The sequence below is a fragment of the Engraulis encrasicolus genome, chromosome 18 (genome assembly GCF_034702125.1).
Source record: "Engraulis encrasicolus isolate BLACKSEA-1 chromosome 18, IST_EnEncr_1.0, whole genome shotgun sequence".
Lineage (NCBI taxonomy): Eukaryota > Metazoa > Chordata > Actinopteri > Clupeiformes > Engraulidae > Engraulis > Engraulis encrasicolus.
In genome coordinates, this window is record NC_085874.1 from 10641964 (window position 1) to 10661537 (window position 19574).

Here is a 19574-nt window from a genome sequence, read left to right on the forward strand (position 1 = left end):
TTAAACACACATGAGAATACTATGATGGGTGCCACTGAATGTAGTAGTTGAATGTAGCTTATCGTCCGGAGTATTTCAACTCTTTCCAAGGCAAGGAAATCTATTATATTTACAGTACATCAGACAAGGAAATAACTCGATTATACAATTGTACTGTGCTTTGCTTTCACACGTTATTGTTACTGAAAGTCAAGTCCTCGGCTGGAATTCAGCTTGCATGGATACAATCTTACAATACATCAAAGAAAAGACTGAGGAGTCTGTAAAGCTGTAGTCTCTGTATACCCCCACAACACTGGTCCTGTTAGTTTAACCCATTAAGGCATGCTCCTTGTTACACATTTGCTGTGACTGAATAGCTATGATCAAGTCGTAATGTATCGCTAAAGGCCCTGTGTCATGTCTTAGTAGTGTAGTACTACAGTGGTTCAAGTATTTTCGATAACTACCAGTGTTCCACTGGAAGAACAGCGTGCATTATGGGGCTACGTGGTGTTCATAGTGAGTCCTATATTCTTCATTGTTGAAGTAAATAACCAAACCTAAGCAATTTAAGTCCAAAGTTGTCTTTTTGTGAAAAGTCTTAGCCTAGAAATCTAGACGCCCCTAGAGACCGCAAATGGGTTTAGCTCGCTAGGCTAGAAAAGTCTGCATTTTGTAATGAAATTGGCACTATTTTACAGCAAAATATTGGAAGACATAACAACAAATAAAGACATTTGTCAGGAAATATTTTGAAAAAAAGTTTTAATGAGAGTTGTGATTTGTAAAGACAAAAGACCATAACATGCCCAGTGCTTTTCAAATACCAATAATTTAGCAAAAGTTAAACAGCTGTCGTTTTTTAAAAAAGGGTTTGTGTATTGATCCATTTTACAAGCTCATGGCTTAGAGCTACAGTACAATCATTGTGTGGTATTGTGATTTCAAGACATCCAGGAAAAGTCACAGAGAATATTCATTTTTCAATTAATTTTCAACAGAATCTTTGATTGAGATTTGATTTTCAGACAGCACTGAGGTGGTGCACAGCTGCAGATTCCAAGGGATTCGCCCGTGGACCAGAGCTGCACACCCTGGTCACGCTTTAAGCAGAGACGGTCTATTATGAATTAAAAGAATGTTTGCTTTAAGCAGACAGCGTAAATAAATAGAGGCAGAATGAAAAACAGATGACAGACAGACGTGGAAATACAGCGATGGTACATATCTCCATTCCTATCTATTGGTTCATGTCAGTAAACATGCTTCTGACATCTTCTTTACGTCACTTCTTCTCCATGATACTGTGGCACTGTGTGGACACATTCTTTCCTTTCTCGTTTTATCGGTGTGTTTTTGACCTCGTCACAGAAAAATATTTTGCGTGTCACTATAAACTTGGGCGGTGAAATAATTTATCTCTATAAAAATATTAATAGCACTTAGAAAAATAAACAAAAGGAAAAACGATAAAAAAAATGAAGACAAAAAAGCCCTTAAAAGTGTTTCTTTCTTCTGATAAACTGAGTCATTTCCAACTTGTCCTCTGCCACCATCTTGTTCATTCAATCATCTTGTGTTTTTTGGCTCATGGTGTTCCTGTGCATACGTAGGCTGTTTAGTGACCTAAGTACATTCTGATTGGGTTTGAGGTATCCTCCCCCCTAACACGCAAATACACATCCAGTGTACATTTCCACCTCACTCCCTTTACGTCGCCAAACTCAGATTGCAACATCCATTTGACCTTCAGTGGGAATGAGGGAGGGAGGGAGGGAGGGAGGGTGAGGTCTTTTGTGTACAATGCCCATTCTAAAAGGCAGCGTACCAAGCCAATGGAACTCCTCAATGTTCTACCCCTGGCACAGACTGCACGCTACAAGACAACACGGCTTCTAAGAGCTGCAGTGGCGGCAGTAGCAGCAGACAAAACAAGTCGAGACAGACAGAGAAAGAGAGAACCTAAAACAAACTATTTACACATCACGGGCTCTCTCCTTCCCAAAGCTAGCGCTTCTTTTCTCTTTTTTTATACAATATGTACAGACGGCAGTGCCAGGCCCTGGCTGACGCAGGCTTTAGTTTGCTTGAGCCATGCGCGTTTCTGCCCCGATGAAGTTCAGCATGGTCTGACACAGCTCCGGGAGGTCATAGTCGTGCTTCCAGCCCCAGTCGTTGCGTGCATTGCTGTCATCAAAGTCCATTGGCCAGCTATCAGCTGGAAGAGGGCAGAGACAAGAGAGAGAAGTCAGTTGAGTGCTTTCTACACCGTCTAAAATGATGGAAATTTTCCAATACTTAGATTGGAATGCTAGGGATTTATTAACGGGCAGAAAACAAAAAAATAATTCTGTGCATATCCACATTCTCACCATAACAAAATGAAAAGTACCCTTCTGCCCAAGTCATGTTCCTCAATGTTAAAAGGCTATCATTGTCCATTTATTCTCATAAATCTTTGTCTTTTCTCATATTTTTTTGTAGTTATGAGTAGGTACAGTATTTTAGACTGGAATATTTGTAATTTAGCAATCACATTAAGAAATGTAGGCACCTGTTTTAAGTTTGTTGTTATCTGAATGGCACTGACCAAGTCGTTATGCATCACTGCGAACTCTGTGTCGCGTCTTGTGTTGTATTCCACTATTCAAGTATTTCCATAGGCCTACTGTAGTAACACATAGTGTAGCACTACTCTCCTAGTATATATTCTTTTTAAGTGTGTGTGCCGACGTACCGATAGCCTGCCGGACGCTGTCGATGTTGTATTCCACCTGGAGGTCAGGCAGCTGCTTCTGCACTTCCTGGGCCAGCTCGTCGGGGGTGAAGCTCATGGCGTTGATGTTGTAGGTGCGCATGCTGAGGTGCTCGGCCGGGGTCTCCATCACCTCCAGGGTGGCGCGCAGGCAGTCGTCGATGTACATCATGGGAAGCCGCGTGTCCTGCTTCAGGTTGCACTCGAACTTGCCGCTCTTCACGGCGTCGTGGAAGATCTGGACGGCATAGTCTGGAAAATAGAGGACGGAGCGGAGGAGGGGGAGGGGATTGGAAAACGTTAGTTATTGCTAACCAACTAACATTAGTAATTCATTAAAATCTTGCCTATGCATACTGTATGTCCATTCATAGGAAATTAAAAAATACGACTTTCTATACTTTTGCTTGTTCACGCATAATGCACCGTAAGTATGTCCATTCATATGTATATGCATAACACATTTTATCATTTCATATATCATATCATTTCTTTCTCCATAAACATTCAAGAGCAGGTCTAGTCGGGTTCATATGATACAACACTCAACCCCAAAACACTACAGACACACCCACCCAGATAAACCACCGCCTGAAGCTCAGTGGTTGGTGGAGAACTGACCAATCCCCCGCATGTTATGTCACAATTACACGTTCTGTTTTTTTTCTATCAGCCAAATACGTCAACCATCCATATACAGAGAGAGAGAGAGAGAGAGAGAGAGAGAGAGAGAGAGAGAGAGAGAGAGAGAGAGAGGGCAGAGTGAGAACGCCGCCCTCATTAAAATTCTTCTTCTGTCATCCGATCCCCGCTGTCAACCAACCCTCGTCACACACCCACGCGCACACACACACCCACAAACTCGCGCGCTCTCTCTCACCCGTCGTGCCGCCGCCAGGCTGGGAGTCTGCTGAGATGATTCCAGGGTAGCGCAGACAGCGGAAGTCCAGGCCATAGCGGTGGTGGTAGTACTGTAAGGAGAGAGAGAGAGAGAGAGAGAGAGAGAGAGAGAGAGAGAGAGAGAGAGAGATGAGAGATGAGAGGTGTGACAGGGAATGGCATGAAGGTCACGTTCCAATCTCAGGCAAGGTCTTGGCATGAGGAGAAGTTCACTGAACTGTACAGTGACTGTGTGCATGTGTGCATGTGTGTGTGTGTGTGTGTGTGTGTGTGTGTGTGTGTGTGTGTTGGGGGGTCTGAGTTCTGACTGTCAGGCTGCCAGCTCACTTCTGCCATGAGCTTAGAGTGCACTTAGGAGACCCTTTCAATGGTGTGTGTGTGTGTGTGTGTGTGTGTGTGTGTGTGTGTGTGTGTGTGTGTGTGTGTGTGTGTGTGTGTATGTGTGTGTGTGTGTGTATGTACGCGTGTGTGCGTGTATGTTTGTGTATTTCTGTGTTTCAGCGCTCACCTCTCCCATGAGCTCCGCGTGCACCTTGGACACCCCGTAGATGGTGCGCGGGCGCTGGATGCAGAGGTCAGGGGTCGGGTTCCGGGGCGAGGTGGGTCCAAACGCTCCGATGGTGCTGGGCACAAAGAGGCGGAGGCCGTGCTCTGCAGCGATGTCCAGGATGTTGTGGAGGCCTGACAAAGACAGTCCATTATCAAATGTGTTTGTAATTCAAGACACGGGGAACGTTTGTTGTAGGCAGAAAACTTATCAAGGGCCAAGTGTCAATGCGCTACTTAAGTCACAGCAAAGTGCACTTCAGTGCACAGCAAAGTGTTTCACAGGTAACTACAAATACAACTGATCATAGGAGAGACCCATCATTTTGTTCATATTGAGAGTTTTATTAATGAGTAATAATTGGTGATATGAGGGCATCTAATATGTAGCTAAACTAGAGGACACTTAACTTACAGCCCACACCGGTGACTGTATATGCCCACATAATGATCCATGTAATCCTTTCACATTCATTACCAAGCCATTCTAAATTGTATGAAACGATACATGTTTTTTGTCGACTCATTAATACAGTGTGTAGTGCTATGTACAGCCATGGGTCCACACTCACCGGTGATGTTGACGGCTCGCGCCAGCGGCACGTTGGCCTCTCCCACGGCACTTAGGAGGGCACTGTAGTGCACCAGCCAGGTGATGCGGTTATTCACCACTATCTCCCGAAGGTTCTTGTAGTCCAGGATGTCCGCATAGATGAAGGGACCTGGCGAGAGAGAGAGAGAGAGAGAGAGAGAGAGAGAGAGAGAGAGAGAGAGAGAGAGAGAGATTATTTTCGATCCAGTAACACAGTAACATAACATTATACCTTGACTACTGATGGCAGAAGGACTTTGTCTGCCTAACAGTATCATCTCGAACTTCCAACACAATAAAGGAATGCTTGAACAGTATGATTTCTCCTTTGCCAACGTTGACCACACCCTTCATTTGATCTTCAAAACTAATGACAGTGACATCTTTCAGGGTTATTTTGTTCAACGTTGTCGAGAAAGAGGGGTAGTGTTCTTTCCCAGAGGTGTTAAGTTGCTTATTGGTGTCAGCGGCGACTAATGCCTGCCCTGTACCATGGCCAAAAAAAGAGAGGGGCACAAAGAATACTGTGCCGTCTCCCTGGTGATGTGCGGGATGTAGGAAGTAGGCCACTACTGTTCAAAGACGACTGTTCTGCCACAGGAACTCCCAGACCATATTAGGGGGCCGAGCACCTTTGTTAGTGTTCCCGCCGAAGGAACTCTATCCAGCTGAGAGGCTTTTTTCTATAAGGTTTTTTTTTTTTAAATAGTGGATGTGAGATTTTTTAAAATAGTGGCTTTTGTCATTTATATTCACAATCACCTCAAGACATTGGTGAGTTTTGAGCTCAGTTTTGAACAACAGTATTGTGAGCTATTTCCCAGCAACAAACCTACTTGTACTTCATAAACATACAATGCAACACTGGTAATGTTGATGAGTCATACAGGACAATGTTTGACGTATTTTTCTCGATAATTGCAACATGTTGCTTCCTACTTATCTACAATCTCCACTGTTTTTCGAAGCACCAGAGATGAAAAGCCTGGCCTGAACAGCATCCGTTAGGTACCTTGCCTAGCAACACTGCTTAGTAATTGCCTGGTGTATCATCAATTTAAGGGGTCGTCTCAAGTCTGTATATTGACGGGTCAGTCACGGTTCATCTGGTGCTGTAATTACATTTTGGCCATAAAGACACGTTTCCAATTCCCAATCCATTTCCAAAGGTGCTGACGGTGACGGAGGGCTTCACACACCTTGAGAAGTCACAGTCTGTTATTTATGTGCTTTATGGATATTGATTTCATATCCCTTTCGGGTCTGCCTCAAAGCAGTCCTTTATTTCCTCAAAGTCTTCTGCTGTATTTTGCAGTAACGCCTTACAATGAGAAACAATTGGTCGGGCAGGACCATTGTCAACTACTATAAGCGGGCTGGTGAGCAATGCATTGGTGACTAAGTACAATGCCATCCCTGACGTTTTTGCATGCATATTTTCTGTAAGACTTACCATTGTGAAAGACGTTGCTTGGTGGCTTTCTGATGTCTGACAGAATGACATTGTTCTTTCCAAACCTCTTCCTGTAAAATATACAACAATGGTTGAACAATGACACCATAATTGACAGCAATATGTCAAAATGTCAGCTTCCTGATATGAGAGGTTCAGCCTTTAGTAATGTAACTGCATGGTTTTTCCACTATTACCCCAATGTAAGCAGTCATATTATGTAACAGCTGAATATCTGGTAATATGCCACTAACTGTAAGTAGAAATAATGTTTTTTCCATACCTCAGCATTTTCGCCAGGCCCACACCAAGCTGTCCAAGACCACCTGGTGAAATAAGATGATTACATAATGTTAATGGAAACATCTCTACTAAAGTAAACATTGTCAGTGCATGAACACGAGACCTCTACGTCCCGAATGGGTACTCAAAATGCACAGCATTACATAACATCTTGAGGAAGTGAAATTGTTATAACACAGCTTCCAGGAAACGCGGTTTCTTGTTGTACCCTGCATGTGCATATGCCACACACACCACCAACCAAGATAACAGCGTGTCGTGCGAGGCGGGGAACCACCTATGCGTGCGCTGTAGCCTACCTGTGATCAGGACTTTTGGGTGGTCCGTCTCCGAGAAGGAGACCGAGTGGAAGCTGGCATCGGAGCCCGAGGTGACCTGGCGTGGCGAGAAGCTGATGCTGCGTACTGCCACCGCCAAAGGCTGGCACCCACACTCGTGAGCAAGGAGGGTCTGCTTGGCAACCCTGCTCAAGACTCTAAGAACTGGCATCTTCAGTTACCTGGATGATCAAAGGAAGAACAAGAGTGCGCATACACAAAATTAGTAATACTGTGTTATATTAGCATTGTGAGAGTTGCAAAGAGGTGCAAAGAACACTTTCCCACTCAAGTGCTAACGGGTAAAACTAAACACATGCAGTGCTGGCAGCAGACATGAACAATTTGCATTTGAAGTGATGGCTCAGCATTAGCATGTCTTATGATATTTAAATTAATTCTTTCGAGGATCTTTGTTTTGTAAATCATGCCAGAAAAGAACTGACACGAGACGCCTTTTTCTAATTCCTCTGCTTGTGGACAATAGCCTACTTTGAATATTGCAATGGTTGAGTGACTCAAACTCGTGCGCCAAAGACAACCTACTTTCGGCAGAAATGTGAATTATCTTTCAGCATTGCATGCAATATTCTATTCCAGATTAGACACCAAATGTATGGTAAGCAACATAATTATGCAACAGCGCATACAACCACAACGCATCACATGTGAATTCAACAGCTGACCTACCTCGTAGCCTACACGCTGATGCGCACTGGAAAGGGACGCTCTGGGTAATTTGAGACCATTTATACCATCTAGGCATTATTGCCCCGCCTTTAGCGTTGGCCAATGAGAACAACTACAGTTGACACTCGAACATGTGAAAACAGTGCCATGTAGTAGGCCTAACATCGTTATGGAGTGTCAACAGTGTACCCTACACTAGGCCCAATTAAGCAATTTTGTCAAACCAAGTAGCCTAATCATATAAACGCACAATCTGGACACTGAACTACTCTTGGTAACCCTGACCACTTTCTCCACATTTGTAACAATTTGCTTAGGCTACAACGACGTCTCTGTTTCCACCTGGGGGATGACTCATTTTGTCCGAGCCTATGCAATGTGTAAATGTCCACTGCCGTCCAATCATACACAATTTGTTGAACAAGAACTTCCACAAAGGACTGCGCTATCAAATAGATAATGCAGCCATGCTTTACACTCGCATCACGCACGCCTGTTGCATAACCAGTGAGGGGGTTTCGCATTGTTTTGAATTGGAGTAACTGTGTTGAAAGAATCGGGTTTAGAGGGCAACACATCACTGAGGCTGAAGGGGGTCATTGTGCCTGACTGCGGTCGCCACGACAGCAGCGAATGAGCCCTCAGCCCGGTGACACGGATAGAACGTCCTCGCTCTATCATCCTAGGTCTTGTTGCCTTATTTACAGTCCAAGTAGGCCTATAAAACGGTTCATCAAACACAATCAAAACGACTTTGTCTTTTTTTAAAATCTTGGTCATTTAGGCTAAATGTAGGCTAGGACATGACTATGCTGTCTACGTTGTCTGTGTCGTGGTTAAACATCATTTGGAGCTCATATCTTATCATTAGTCATGCCAAAGATAGAATTAAAAATCTGTCTGAGGTTTGAAGCCAATTTCTATCAATCTGGAAGCTCATGCGTAAACGTTCCACGGCGCATCGCGCAAGACCAGGACAGAGGAAAAGTTACTTTCTCGCTAACTAGGCTACATTTGAAATACAGTACAAAAAACATTGACATTGACATTTTTGCTCACCAATAATACGTATATCTGTGTAGATTGACTGGGCGAGACGACGCTCCCAGAGATGTGATAGATGATGCTTAGCTGGTCCCTTTGAGATCCCTCTCAGTCAGCAACATATGATATTGTCCTTCTCTATTGCATCAGCCTCGGACCCACGTTATATACCGACGCACATCTGGCTTCCACACAAGCCGGCTTTCGCTCGGATTGGTGGGCGCCTGGAGGTGCGGCGCTTCCACCGTTTCCACTCCCACCCTACGTCAAGAAGTGTCATCATCATCACTGTGTTTGCAGGCTGCGTCTAAGGTCGCACATGTTTGACTGATCCCCCTCTCAGTCACGGAATGTATGGCTATATATTTAGGCCCGCACACTTAGGTCCAGGAGAACATATCTTTGAACTATAGCCAATGGACTAGGCTAACTGCGTTTACCACATCATATGATGGTGTTTCCCCACTTTCTTTCAATGTAAAACTGAAAGTAGGCTTGTGTGTGTGTGTGTGTGTGTGTGTGTGTGTGTGTGTGTGTGTGTGTGTGTGTGTGTGTGTGTGTGTGTGTGTGTGTGTGTGTGTGTGTGTGTGTGTGTGTGTGTGTGTGTGTGTGTGTCAATGTCTTATAGGCCTATGCCAGTTAAACTGCACACTGGAGTCTGGTCAAACGCAATTTCAAACGTAGGCTATATAGCCTACATTCTTTACAATAAAGTAGCCTACACTTGGCTTGACTTGACTGAATGTAAAGCGTAGCAGTGTGGCGTGGTCAACACAGGGGTTACCCTCGAGTAGATGCGCTTCCCGTCACCTGTGTAGTTAGGCAAGACGTAGATGTGAGGTTTTTTTTTCCACGTATAGGCGGTATTCCAGTACCCGTGCACACGTGAGCAAATAGTGAGCCTGAGCTGGATGGCCTCTTGTCTGCTCCAGCCCCTGTATGCCCCATCACTGTTCATCATAACCCTTCAAGTAGGCGAGTTTTCTTGAAGAAAGACACTCCTCGTTAGGTTTTGTGGGTTTACGATCGTCTGGTCTTAGGCCTACATTCCAATGAAATAACCCTTTAGTTCTCAGGAGGATCCATGCATGAACAGCCCTACAAATAGCCTAATGATGGCGTCCAGGGTTTGAAAACAGAACAGAGAGGCTTATCGCTTAGTGTAGTCAGTCACATTCATACTATGGCCTCCTGATGTTCGTGACAGGGTTGTTTTGGGGGCGGGGAACACCGCGCCAAGGCGCGCATGTTAATATGAGTGCTGAATAAACACTTGGTTGGTTGCGTCCAGAGCACAACTCCCGGCTAGCTACTCAAATGGAATTGGGGAAGTGGTTGAGGTTATTGCTAGTTAATTATGCCGATGCTGCTGCTTTACTGACACTACATTCCAACTTGATAGTTTGTTGTAGTTGTTGTGTCTTTCCTGGACACCTTTTGCTATTATTTTATTTCTTCATTGGCCAAAGACATCCCTTTACGTCATTCTGTGTAGGCTACCCCACATGTTTCCTTCTGAGGCCTTACATAGCCCACCCTCACTGTCACAAGTCAAGCCAAATTTTATTTATATGGCACAATTCATATTCACATACCCTCAATGCGCTTAGACCACACCAGACCAGGCAGAGTAGAGAGGAAATGGTGGGAGGCGAACTGGCAGAAGTGGAGGAGGAGGAGAGAGGTCAGGAGTTGACCCTGCTATTAACATAAGATGGAGGCTGTCTGTGCTATTTCTATGTTCTACACCCCCCCCCCCCTCTCACACGCGCACACACACACACACGCACACGCACACACACACACGCACGTTTACAATTCATCCTGCCTATGCAGAATATAGGAAGGTTGTGGGCGTGTGTTCATTTTTAGCAGGTTCATCAGGTGGTTAATCTCCATATTATAATACCCAAGTTACGGTATGTACACAATGTACCCACAGCCTACACACAGTGCATAACTTGACGCATAACTAATTGATGCATAACACATGAGAGGGCAAGGCAGGCAAGGAGACAACATGCACACAGTTTTCAGAGTGATATACTTTTAATGCCCATGGAATGGAATGCTTGATAGCGTAAAAAAATTACCCATGGCACACTAATAACAACTGTAACATAGCACTGTTTACAGCACAAAGACATGGTTCAGTTTTACAGCAACGTCAGCAGTTTGTAGCCTACATGTACAAAAGCAATTAAAATTTAATAATTGAAGCTATTATATTAACAGAAAGCTCAAAGTAGATTTTCCAGAGATACAATCATAAAGTGACAAAGTGAAATGATATAAAAAGGCAAAACAAATCTAACAAATGTGCTTGGAGTGTCAAAAATAACTGAGCCTATGCACTGAAATGGTGGAGGCTTATCGTATTTGAGCTGGGGGATTTTGATAATGAAAGAGAGAGATTTTCCCCTTGAGTGCATGTGTGTAAATGTATTAATTCTGACATTCATTTCTTGTCACAGGACTTTGAGATGTGCCCTGTGGTCTTTCCAGTCTTGGCCCAGGTCCCAGGTCCCACTACCCAATGCTAAATCAGCACACCACACCCATATCACCCATCACGACAGTCCCAATCCACCCCCACACCTCCGTAATGCCACCACACAGACCTCCGCCCTGTTGCATAATCGCTGAGTAACGATGACAAAAGAAGATACCAGAAAGATGAGTTGCACTGTTGATATGTAAATGAATGACATGAAATGGGCTTCCTGGAGAAAGTCATAGCCTTTCCATCCATTCTTTGGTGGCTTTTCCTAGCCTGGGCGAAAGCCGACTGTTGACTCCGTCAAACAGTCTGGCGAAAGCTAAGAGGAATCCGTCTCCATGGAGGGTGGGAGATGGTCTGATCTTACTCTGCCATTTAAATTCATTGGAGTTCCAAATTCAAATTAAAACCCATATTGTGCTTTATTAGCATGACTGTTACGATATAGTGTCGCAGAAGCATACAAATAACAAAACAAAAGTGTGAATAATAGTGTTGCCTTAACCAATCAGTAATGGACTTAGCTGGTGAGTTCTGTGTCATCACTCTCAACTGTTTGCTGATTGGCTAAAAAGTGAGCGAACCGAGCTAGGAGGGTTTCGGCAGGCTACAATAGGTGCGGAGCCAAATTTTTTTGGTGGAGTACATAGGATGGCGTCGTCCCTGTGCAACAATTTATGCTACAGGTGAGCCAAGAAAGATACACCAATGGAAGAACCATCCTTTTTGTGTTGTGCAGTAATGTTCTTTTTTGCATGTTTTTTTAAATGTTCTTAATTAAATTCTTGACAAGAAACTGCACCAAGGCCACTGATACATACTACTAGTGCAGTCAAAAGTGCATCTCTGTCAACAAGCAATCGAGTCCAGTTTCCCATCCCAAAGAATGTTAGTGCATTAAAATAATTTGTCTGTTCAGGGGGAAGTTGCTGCTAAATCTGCTTAACAACTATTTTATAAACATGGACAAGATTATATCGTAGAGAAGTTTGAATTTGGAAAAAAATAGCTCACTCATCAAATAAACGTTCTTAAGGTACCTCTGCAACAGCCTGAGTGATGGGTTCAAGGGTGACCTAAAATTTCTGGAATGCACAAAACCTTGTATTCAAACCTCCGAAATACAAAGGATCATTTTCTGAACCTGCAGTTGTCAACTGAAAATGAACATAATGGTAAAACTAATCCAAGAGCAAGCATTCTATATGAATACCAACCCGACTGTAATTTTTTTTATAAAGTAATAATGCCAGACATGATTGCAATCACATTTAACTGTGAACGGCAGACAGAAAAAAACACTGATGCAGTTGCACAACAGGTATTTTACAGCCCAAAGAACAAGGCTCGAGTTGAAAAGGCAAACTACAAGACAACAGCTACAGAGTGTTTAGCATGGCATATTTTGGAGCTTCTTAATCCCAGTGACCTTCAAAGACCTTCATTTTCTCTTCAACACGAAGGCTAGTGTCTAAGATTGACATATTCTTCACGACATATGACCTCTTTACTGGCCTGAAACATCACACCACAACAGAGCACAGGTTTCGAATATACGCAGGAATTAGACAGTTCAAAAATACATCAAATTTACCTTCAACGCTTTAACACGTTTTAGTCAGTGATAGATCATTTGCTCTCGGAATCAATGTAATCTATGTCAGCGTGACATGAAGTGTAGTGTCGACTGAGACTGGGAGAGCGGTGACATCATCTTGTGAATGAATTGCATTTCAAAGCAAGGGATAGAGTGAGACACTGATGTGTCTGGAATGTTTAGTGCCGAATGAAATGAAACACCCTGTCAATGACATGCAGGACAGGAAACCCTGTAATGGAGGAGGATTTGGAAAACGGAAATGGCACAAAATATTAGTGCGTGTGGCATTTCTCAGTGCATGAGTGTGTTTCTGTGTGTATACAATCTGTTTAAGGTGCCGTTTCCACGTAGCTGGATATTTTTATATGTGGATATTTTTTTCTCCTGCTTGTATTGGTTTTGCATTGGTTTTGGCCTTCCGTTTCCACGTAGCAGATATTTAAAAATCCAGGTGCAGGAGAAAAAAATAGCAGGAGAAAAAAATATCCTGTTTAGGGGTCTGAAACGCATTTGTTACAATGGAGGATTTTTTTTATCCACATGTTGCGTTTCCACGTAGCAGGAGAAAAAAATACCCTGCTACGTGGAAACAGCACCTAAGAGACTATAGTGTGTGTGTGTGTGTGTGTGTGTGTGTGTGTGTGTGTGTGTGTGTGTGTGTGTGTGTGTGTGTGTGTGTGTGTGTGTGTGTGTGTGTGTGTGTGTGTGTGTGTTGCAAAGTGATCATTAACTAATTGTGTGTGTGCATGTATGCAACATGTGCTAAATCAAAGACGTTCACTAGCTGACCATGTGGTACATTACATAGGCTCTTCTTAGCCACCTGTACGGTGAACCATATGGTGAACAAGTCACAGACATATCAAGAGTGTATAATATACATAAGAAAAAAAAAAAGTTCATGCATTCGGTTTTGTATTGGTTGATCGGTAACTGTATCCCTGTACTGGGGGGCATTCAAAGAACGTAGTGATAAACCTGGCTAAGTTAACCAACAGGAAGAGGTAAACCGGCTAATAGATAGCCCTGAGTTGTAATTCCGATAAGCAATTGGGGACTCCAGGCTCTTCTATTAGCTGATTTACCAGACTTAACCAGGTTTGATACTGAGCCACTCTTGTGAAATATACCGCCCTGCTTTAGGGAGTCGGGGTTGCCGGGTGGGAGCATGGACGTCTCTGGATGCGGCCTGATCTCGGTCCGGTCCCGGGTCCTAGGGTGTCTGCAGCGGGCCGTCCTCGGTCTCCAGCTGGGCCAGCTGCCTCCGCAGGCTGTTGACTTTGCTCTGCAGCTCCTTATTGTAGTCGATGATGTGCACCATCTCATCATAGGCCTCGTCCAGCCACTTGGAGGAGCGGTTCCAGCGCAGGAACACGCCTACAGAGAGAGAGAGAGAGAGAGAGAGAGAGAGAGAGAGAGAGAGAGAGAGAGAGAGAGAGAGAGAGAAAGAGAGAGAGAGAGAGAGAAAGAGATCGTGGTCAGTTCAAATATGCTACACTGGCTTTATCTTACTGCACTGCGTAGCAAAGACATTGTACGCATCAAAAAAGTTAGTACACTCCTCACATTTCTGTAGATTTAGCAGTATATCTTTTCATGGGACAACACAGAAGAAATGTCACTTTGACACAATGAAAAGTAGTCGGTGTGTACAGCTAATAGATCACTCACTTGGTTACCACCACACATGCTTGAAATCATCTGAAACAAATTTGTTTATCTTGGGGTCATCAGACCACAGGACATGGTTCCAGCAATCCATGCCCTTCTTCTGTTTGTCTTTGATGACACCAAGATAAACAAATTTGTTTTGGATGTTGTCAAGCACGTGTGGCGGTAACAAAGTGAGTAGCACAAATACTAGAGAATCATTTTTATTGTCATTGACAAATTAATTTCACAACGAAATTGCGTTTTGAGTATGCTGCGTCATTAATGTCTGTACAGGGTGTTGAGAATTATTAGGCAAAACGTTTTGACCACATCATCATGACCACACATACCTGTGTGAACATGGAATCCTATTGGACTTAAATATTCCAGGTCATGCACATTTGTATAACAAAAGAGGGTGTGACCGAAGTAGACCCAACACCCAATATCGGGTGTGCATAATAATTATAAGCCAACTTTGTTTACCTCCTGGGAAAAGGGGCCACAAAATAGATCAAACAAACTCTGAAAAGTCTATAAACAAAATTTGAATGATTCCAGAGGGATGTGGCTGTCTTGAAATTCTGCACACACTGTATTTTGAATTATTTTTGATTGAAACAGTTATACAAATATAAGCTGCGCACCGACTACTTTTCATTGTGTTCAAGTGAAATTCCTTTAGAGTTGTCCCATGAAAAGGTATACTTCCAAAATCTGTAGAAATGTGAGGAGTGTGCTCACGTTTGCGATACCCGTAAGGGTGTGACCATCCAGATGTTTAGAAATCCCTCTGAACGGTCACATGATCTACTGTAATTGTGGATAAGAACAGGGAGGAGGAAAATATATGAAAACGGGAAGTATAGGACTAGGAAAGATACCGAAGACAAACAATGAATTTCAGCCACAGAGAACCCATAAAGGAGTGAGAGGGAGAGCAGGTTACGGACCGGACACTGTGGGGAGGAGAAAAGAAGAGGTGTGAGAAAGGAGATGACTTGGCATTTTCTCAAGCCATGTTTGCTAGTGAGACTGCCTTTGCGACACTCCCACTGACGATATGGAACACAATACAATATGGACAAACCCATTCAACAACAGCTCTGCATCAAAGCCTTTTGGTGCATGTGTGTGTGCGTGTGTGTGTGTGTGTGTGTGTGTGTGTGTGTGTGTGTGTGTGTGTGTGTGTGTGTGTGTGTGTGTGTGTGTGTGTGTGTGTGTGTGTAGGTTGCAGGGATTGTGTGCGTAGGGTGTGTGCGCGGTCCGTGTATTTTTTCGTTCATTCATTTTTCTATTTTGGAAGTCGCATGAAAAATTAAAAAAGGACTCATTTGTGATGTTTTACGCTTGAAAATCACATGTGAATTGAAATCCAGTGCCATGTTTTGATGTCTGTTTCGTACTGAAAATGAAACACTGAGTCTTAGAAAAATGAAAAAAGCAATGAAGAAAAATGCCCTTCGAATTGCGTCTTTCATTTAATTAGGACCACGAATTTGGGTGACCTGGAAGTATCCTGGAAGTAGGCGAGCCTACTAGGCTGTGGTTCAGTTTTTCTTGCATGTTTTCTTTGGGCACATTCCAACTTTGCCATCATTGTTGCTACACTATTCCGAAACGTTGGTACACTGCAAGGACGTGGCTACTCTGCGATGAATGTGCGAAGAATATTTTGTGATGCTCAGTCACTACCTCGTGAGATGATTTCGTATAGATATCCCAAGCACCAAGGTGCATGCACGCGCCACCATCATATTGAGTAGGGCGCCCTTGGTGAGGAGTAGAAGATGAATTTACTAACATATAAACCGATTTAACCTTTGCAACGAGTTGAGATTCCATGTGATTATTTATGCCTATCCTGCACACTTGATTGTATTTGCATAGAAGCCCTAATGTGTATTTGTGGATCATTCGCGAGCATCACGTACAAACCTAACATTTTCCCCCTTGCTCAACCACGATTTGCAGATGATGTTATTTGACATCTTTTCACATTTTATGAAAATATAAGCAAGCAGTGAAGGACAGCTGTGCAACGGGAACGTTGGCGAGAGGATTAGTTTAATGGTCATTGATTTAGAGAGGTTTTTGACAGCTCTGTTGATCAGCAACCTTCTTTTTCTCAGATCATCTCTGGCCTGTAGATGCAGTCTACCTGGAAGCCTCCTACCACTAATGCCCTAAATACACCAAAGTGAAAAGTGTATCAAGCGTGCATAGTCTACATAAACAGTGGCAGTTTTTTTTAAGCGCTCGAAAAAGTGCGCACCAGCTCTCCAAACTCACAACTCGCGCGTCAGCACTTCAAACTCGTGAGAGAAAGAATAGGCCCACCACTCATCTTTGTTGCTTTGATGTAGGCTATTCTTCAGGTCCGTTCACACGTAGCCTACATATTTAACCTGCTAGCTGATAAGCAAAAGTTGGCAAAATAACAACGTAAGACATAAAGCCTCTTTCAGTAATCATATGGCAGTCGCATTACATAGGCCTACCACTGCTTTGGATTTTGTTCCCTAAGGTAGCCTACTGTATATCCTAAGTGTGGAAATGTAGCCTACAGTGAGCTATGAAGGCTATCGATGTAGCCTAACCGATAAAATGTATGTCCATAACTGGAATGTTGCTCATTCAATAAGGCGGACGGTCTGCAAGCTCCAAGAGGCTGCCATATCACTTGTGGCTACATGCCAGGCCTGCACATGCCAAGGATGTGGGTTTTTTCATTCATCTACTTTACTGTTATGCAGGGCTGTAGTACTCGAGTCCGGACTCGGCCCGAGTCCGGTCTCAAGTCCGTTTTTTTATGGACTTGGACTTGTCTCGGACTCGGTATTGTTTGGACTCTGACTTGTCGTCTTGGACTCGGACAATGGTCTTGCCAAATTAGGCTTTTGAACTTGCCGGGTCTGTCATTAAATTTTGTTTAGAACACTGGCCATCATAGATTGTAAAGTGGAGCTTGAAATTCAATAACAAACAAGTTTGTCTTCACATCCATGCTATAGGTATAGGTTATCTTCTAAGGTTCACACTATTGACATTTATCCTTTCATTGTTAAACACTGACCGACATGTGACTCGGACTTGACTTGGACTCTAATCTTTTTGGACTCGGTCTTGTCTCGGACTCGAACCTCTATGGACTCGGACTTGTCTTGGACTTTACTAGTACTGGTCTTGGACTTGTCTTGGACTCTACAAAGGTGGACTTGACTACAGCCCTGCTGTTATGTCCCTGGCTGGATTTCTGGAGTGTCTTTTCCAAGCTCCATGGTTGCTATAGGCCGGTACCTTCGCTGGTGCGAGTCAGACGGCAAATATCCTTCCGGTTAACCAAGGCGTCAGTCAAATGAATTCCAAAAAAATGATTAAACAAATATTACTAATTGAAAATCTATCAAAAATGTTGCCAATGTACCAAATCCTATTTTCATATGAGGCAACACATGCTGAAAACCAAATACAGCCATTTCTGCTTGGATTGCTTAAAACAAAAAAAGAAGTTTCACCCTTTTTTGAATTTCATTTTTCATTCCAAAATAGAATAATGAATGAACGAAAAAGTACACGGTCCGTGTACTTTTTCGTTCATTCATTATTCTATTTTGGAATGCAAAATGAAAATCAAAAAAGTGTGAAATTGCTTGTTTTGTTTAAAGCAATGCAAGCATAAATGGCTGTATTTGGTTTTCAGCACGTGTTGCCTCATACCAAAATAGTATTTATAGCATTTAACAACATTTTGATCGATTTCCAATTAGCAATATTTGATTATTCATTTATTGAAATTAATTTGACTGGTGCTTTTACCCGGAAGGATATATAGCCTACCGTCTGATTCGCACCAGTGAAGGGAGATACCTAGCGACGACCATGAGCATAAGCAAACACGTTTCAGACACAGCCAGGGTAAAGAAAAGAAGAAGAATGGGGAAAAAACACATCCTTGGCATGTGCAGAGCAGGCGTAGTAGGCCTATGCGCGGCACGATATGGCCAGGCCAGCCTCAAGCGTGCAGAACGTCCGTCTTATTGAATGACGAGCAACATTATGGACATAATTTGATCAATCTTAAGGTTACTTAAATCGATAGCCTTCATAGCTTATTGTAGGCTACATTTTCACACGTAGGATATACACCTCAGGGAACAAATAGGCTCCAAAGCAGAGGTGAATGCGACAGGCATGGTTAGGCTATTGTAAGATACCTTATGTCCTGCATTATTATTTTGCCACCATTTTCTTATTAGAAATCTTGCCGGTTAAACATATATCTCTGTGAACGTACGCCAAGAATAGCCTACAACAAAGTTTAGTGGGCATATTCTTTTGCTCTCAAGTTGGAAGCGCTGGAGCGCGAGTTTGGCGAGCTGACGGGCACGCTTTTGCCGAGCGCTTAAAAAAATACCACTGTTAATGTAGGCTATGTACGCTTAACACACGTTTCACTATGGTGTAATTGGGGCACTAGTGGCATCTGGGTGCTTCCAGTTTGACTACATCTACAGGCCAGAGATGAAAATGATGAAGGTTGCTGATCATCAGGGCTGCTAACGTTCCCGTCAATGTCCCCGTTGTCTGTGCCAGTTTGGTCATTTTCGTTTGGTTGCGCTCTTGCACTGTTTATTTTGGGAAATAAAATTGCGCAAACATTGGAAACATAGTTTGGGCCTCTGTATTTTAACCCTTCATCTCCTGATCTCCAACCTTGTCGGTAGTCCTACAAGTGAGACGAAACAGCTTCCTCACAGGCGCCCTGCTCAATATGGTGGTACCGCGTGCATGCGCCCTTGCGCTTGGGATATGAATATATACATCCATCTCACGAGCTACACTGCAAGGACGTGGCTGCTCTGTGATGAATGTGCGAAGAATATTGTATGATGCTTGTGAGATGGTTTCGAATAGATAGGCCTATCCCAAGCGAAAGGGTGAATGCACGCGCGCCACCACCATATGGAGTAGGGCGCCGTGTGTAGAAGATAGATTTACTGGTTTTTTTGCTGCACTTTAACGTATAAACCGACATATAACCTTTGCAACGAGCTGAGATTTCATGTGATTATTTATGCCTATAGATCGTATTTGCATAGTGCCCTAATAACAGAAGTGTGTATTTGTGGAGCAAATTTACCATCTTGCTCAACCAAGGTTTACAGATGATGTTATTTGTTCAGACATCATCACATTTTGTAATGTAAATGTGTAATGTAATGAAAATACACACACG

General features: G+C 43.3%; 2 protein-coding genes across 4 annotated transcripts in view; both read right to left on the reverse strand.

Annotated features, from left to right (window-relative positions):
* Positions 1-730: 730 nt before the first annotated feature.
* tdh (L-threonine dehydrogenase) lies at positions 731-8731 on the reverse strand. Of its 2 annotated transcripts, none has more exons than XM_063223004.1 (9): positions 8598-8731; positions 6831-7030; positions 6512-6554; positions 6229-6299; positions 4756-4905; positions 4146-4318; positions 3618-3708; positions 2720-2989; positions 731-2200 (listed from the first exon to the last, which is right to left on the reverse strand). In XM_063223004.1, exons 2-9 carry the CDS (start codon positions 7018-7020, stop codon positions 2061-2063), a joined length of 1128 nt encoding a protein of 375 aa, XP_063079074.1. In that variant the 5' UTR covers positions 7021-7030; positions 8598-8731; the 3' UTR covers positions 731-2060. The 2 variants fall into 2 exon arrangements, with proteins under 2 accessions (XP_063079074.1, XP_063079075.1); XM_063223005.1 differs by lacking the exon at positions 8598-8731 and adding an exon at positions 7539-8519.
* Positions 8732-10618: 1887 nt separating this feature from the next.
* mtmr9 (myotubularin related protein 9) overlaps positions 10619-19574 on the reverse strand; it is a 32531-nt gene continuing 23575 nt past the window's right edge. For both annotated transcript variants that reach the window (XM_063223006.1, XM_063223007.1), the window contains exon 11: positions 10619-14059. In XM_063223006.1, coding sequence (XP_063079076.1) covers positions 13896-14059 — 164 coding nt within the window. In that variant the 3' untranslated portion in view covers positions 10619-13895. The remainder of the gene's footprint in view (positions 14060-19574) is intronic.

Excerpts from the sequence above, each read along its gene's own strand:
- tdh (XM_063223004.1), bottom strand. The coding sequence starts at position 7,020 with ATGCCAGTTCTTAGAGTCTTGAGCAGGGTTGCCAAGCAGACCCTCCTT. Across the intron at positions 4,319-4,755 it reads GCGAGCCGTCAACATCACCG|GCCTCCACAACATCCTGGAC; the intron begins GTGAGTGTGGAC and ends TGTCTTTGTCAG. Across the intron at positions 2,201-2,719 it reads CAGCGTCCGGCAGGCTATCG|CTGATAGCTGGCCAATGGAC; the intron begins GTACGTCGGCAC and ends GCCCTCTTCCAG.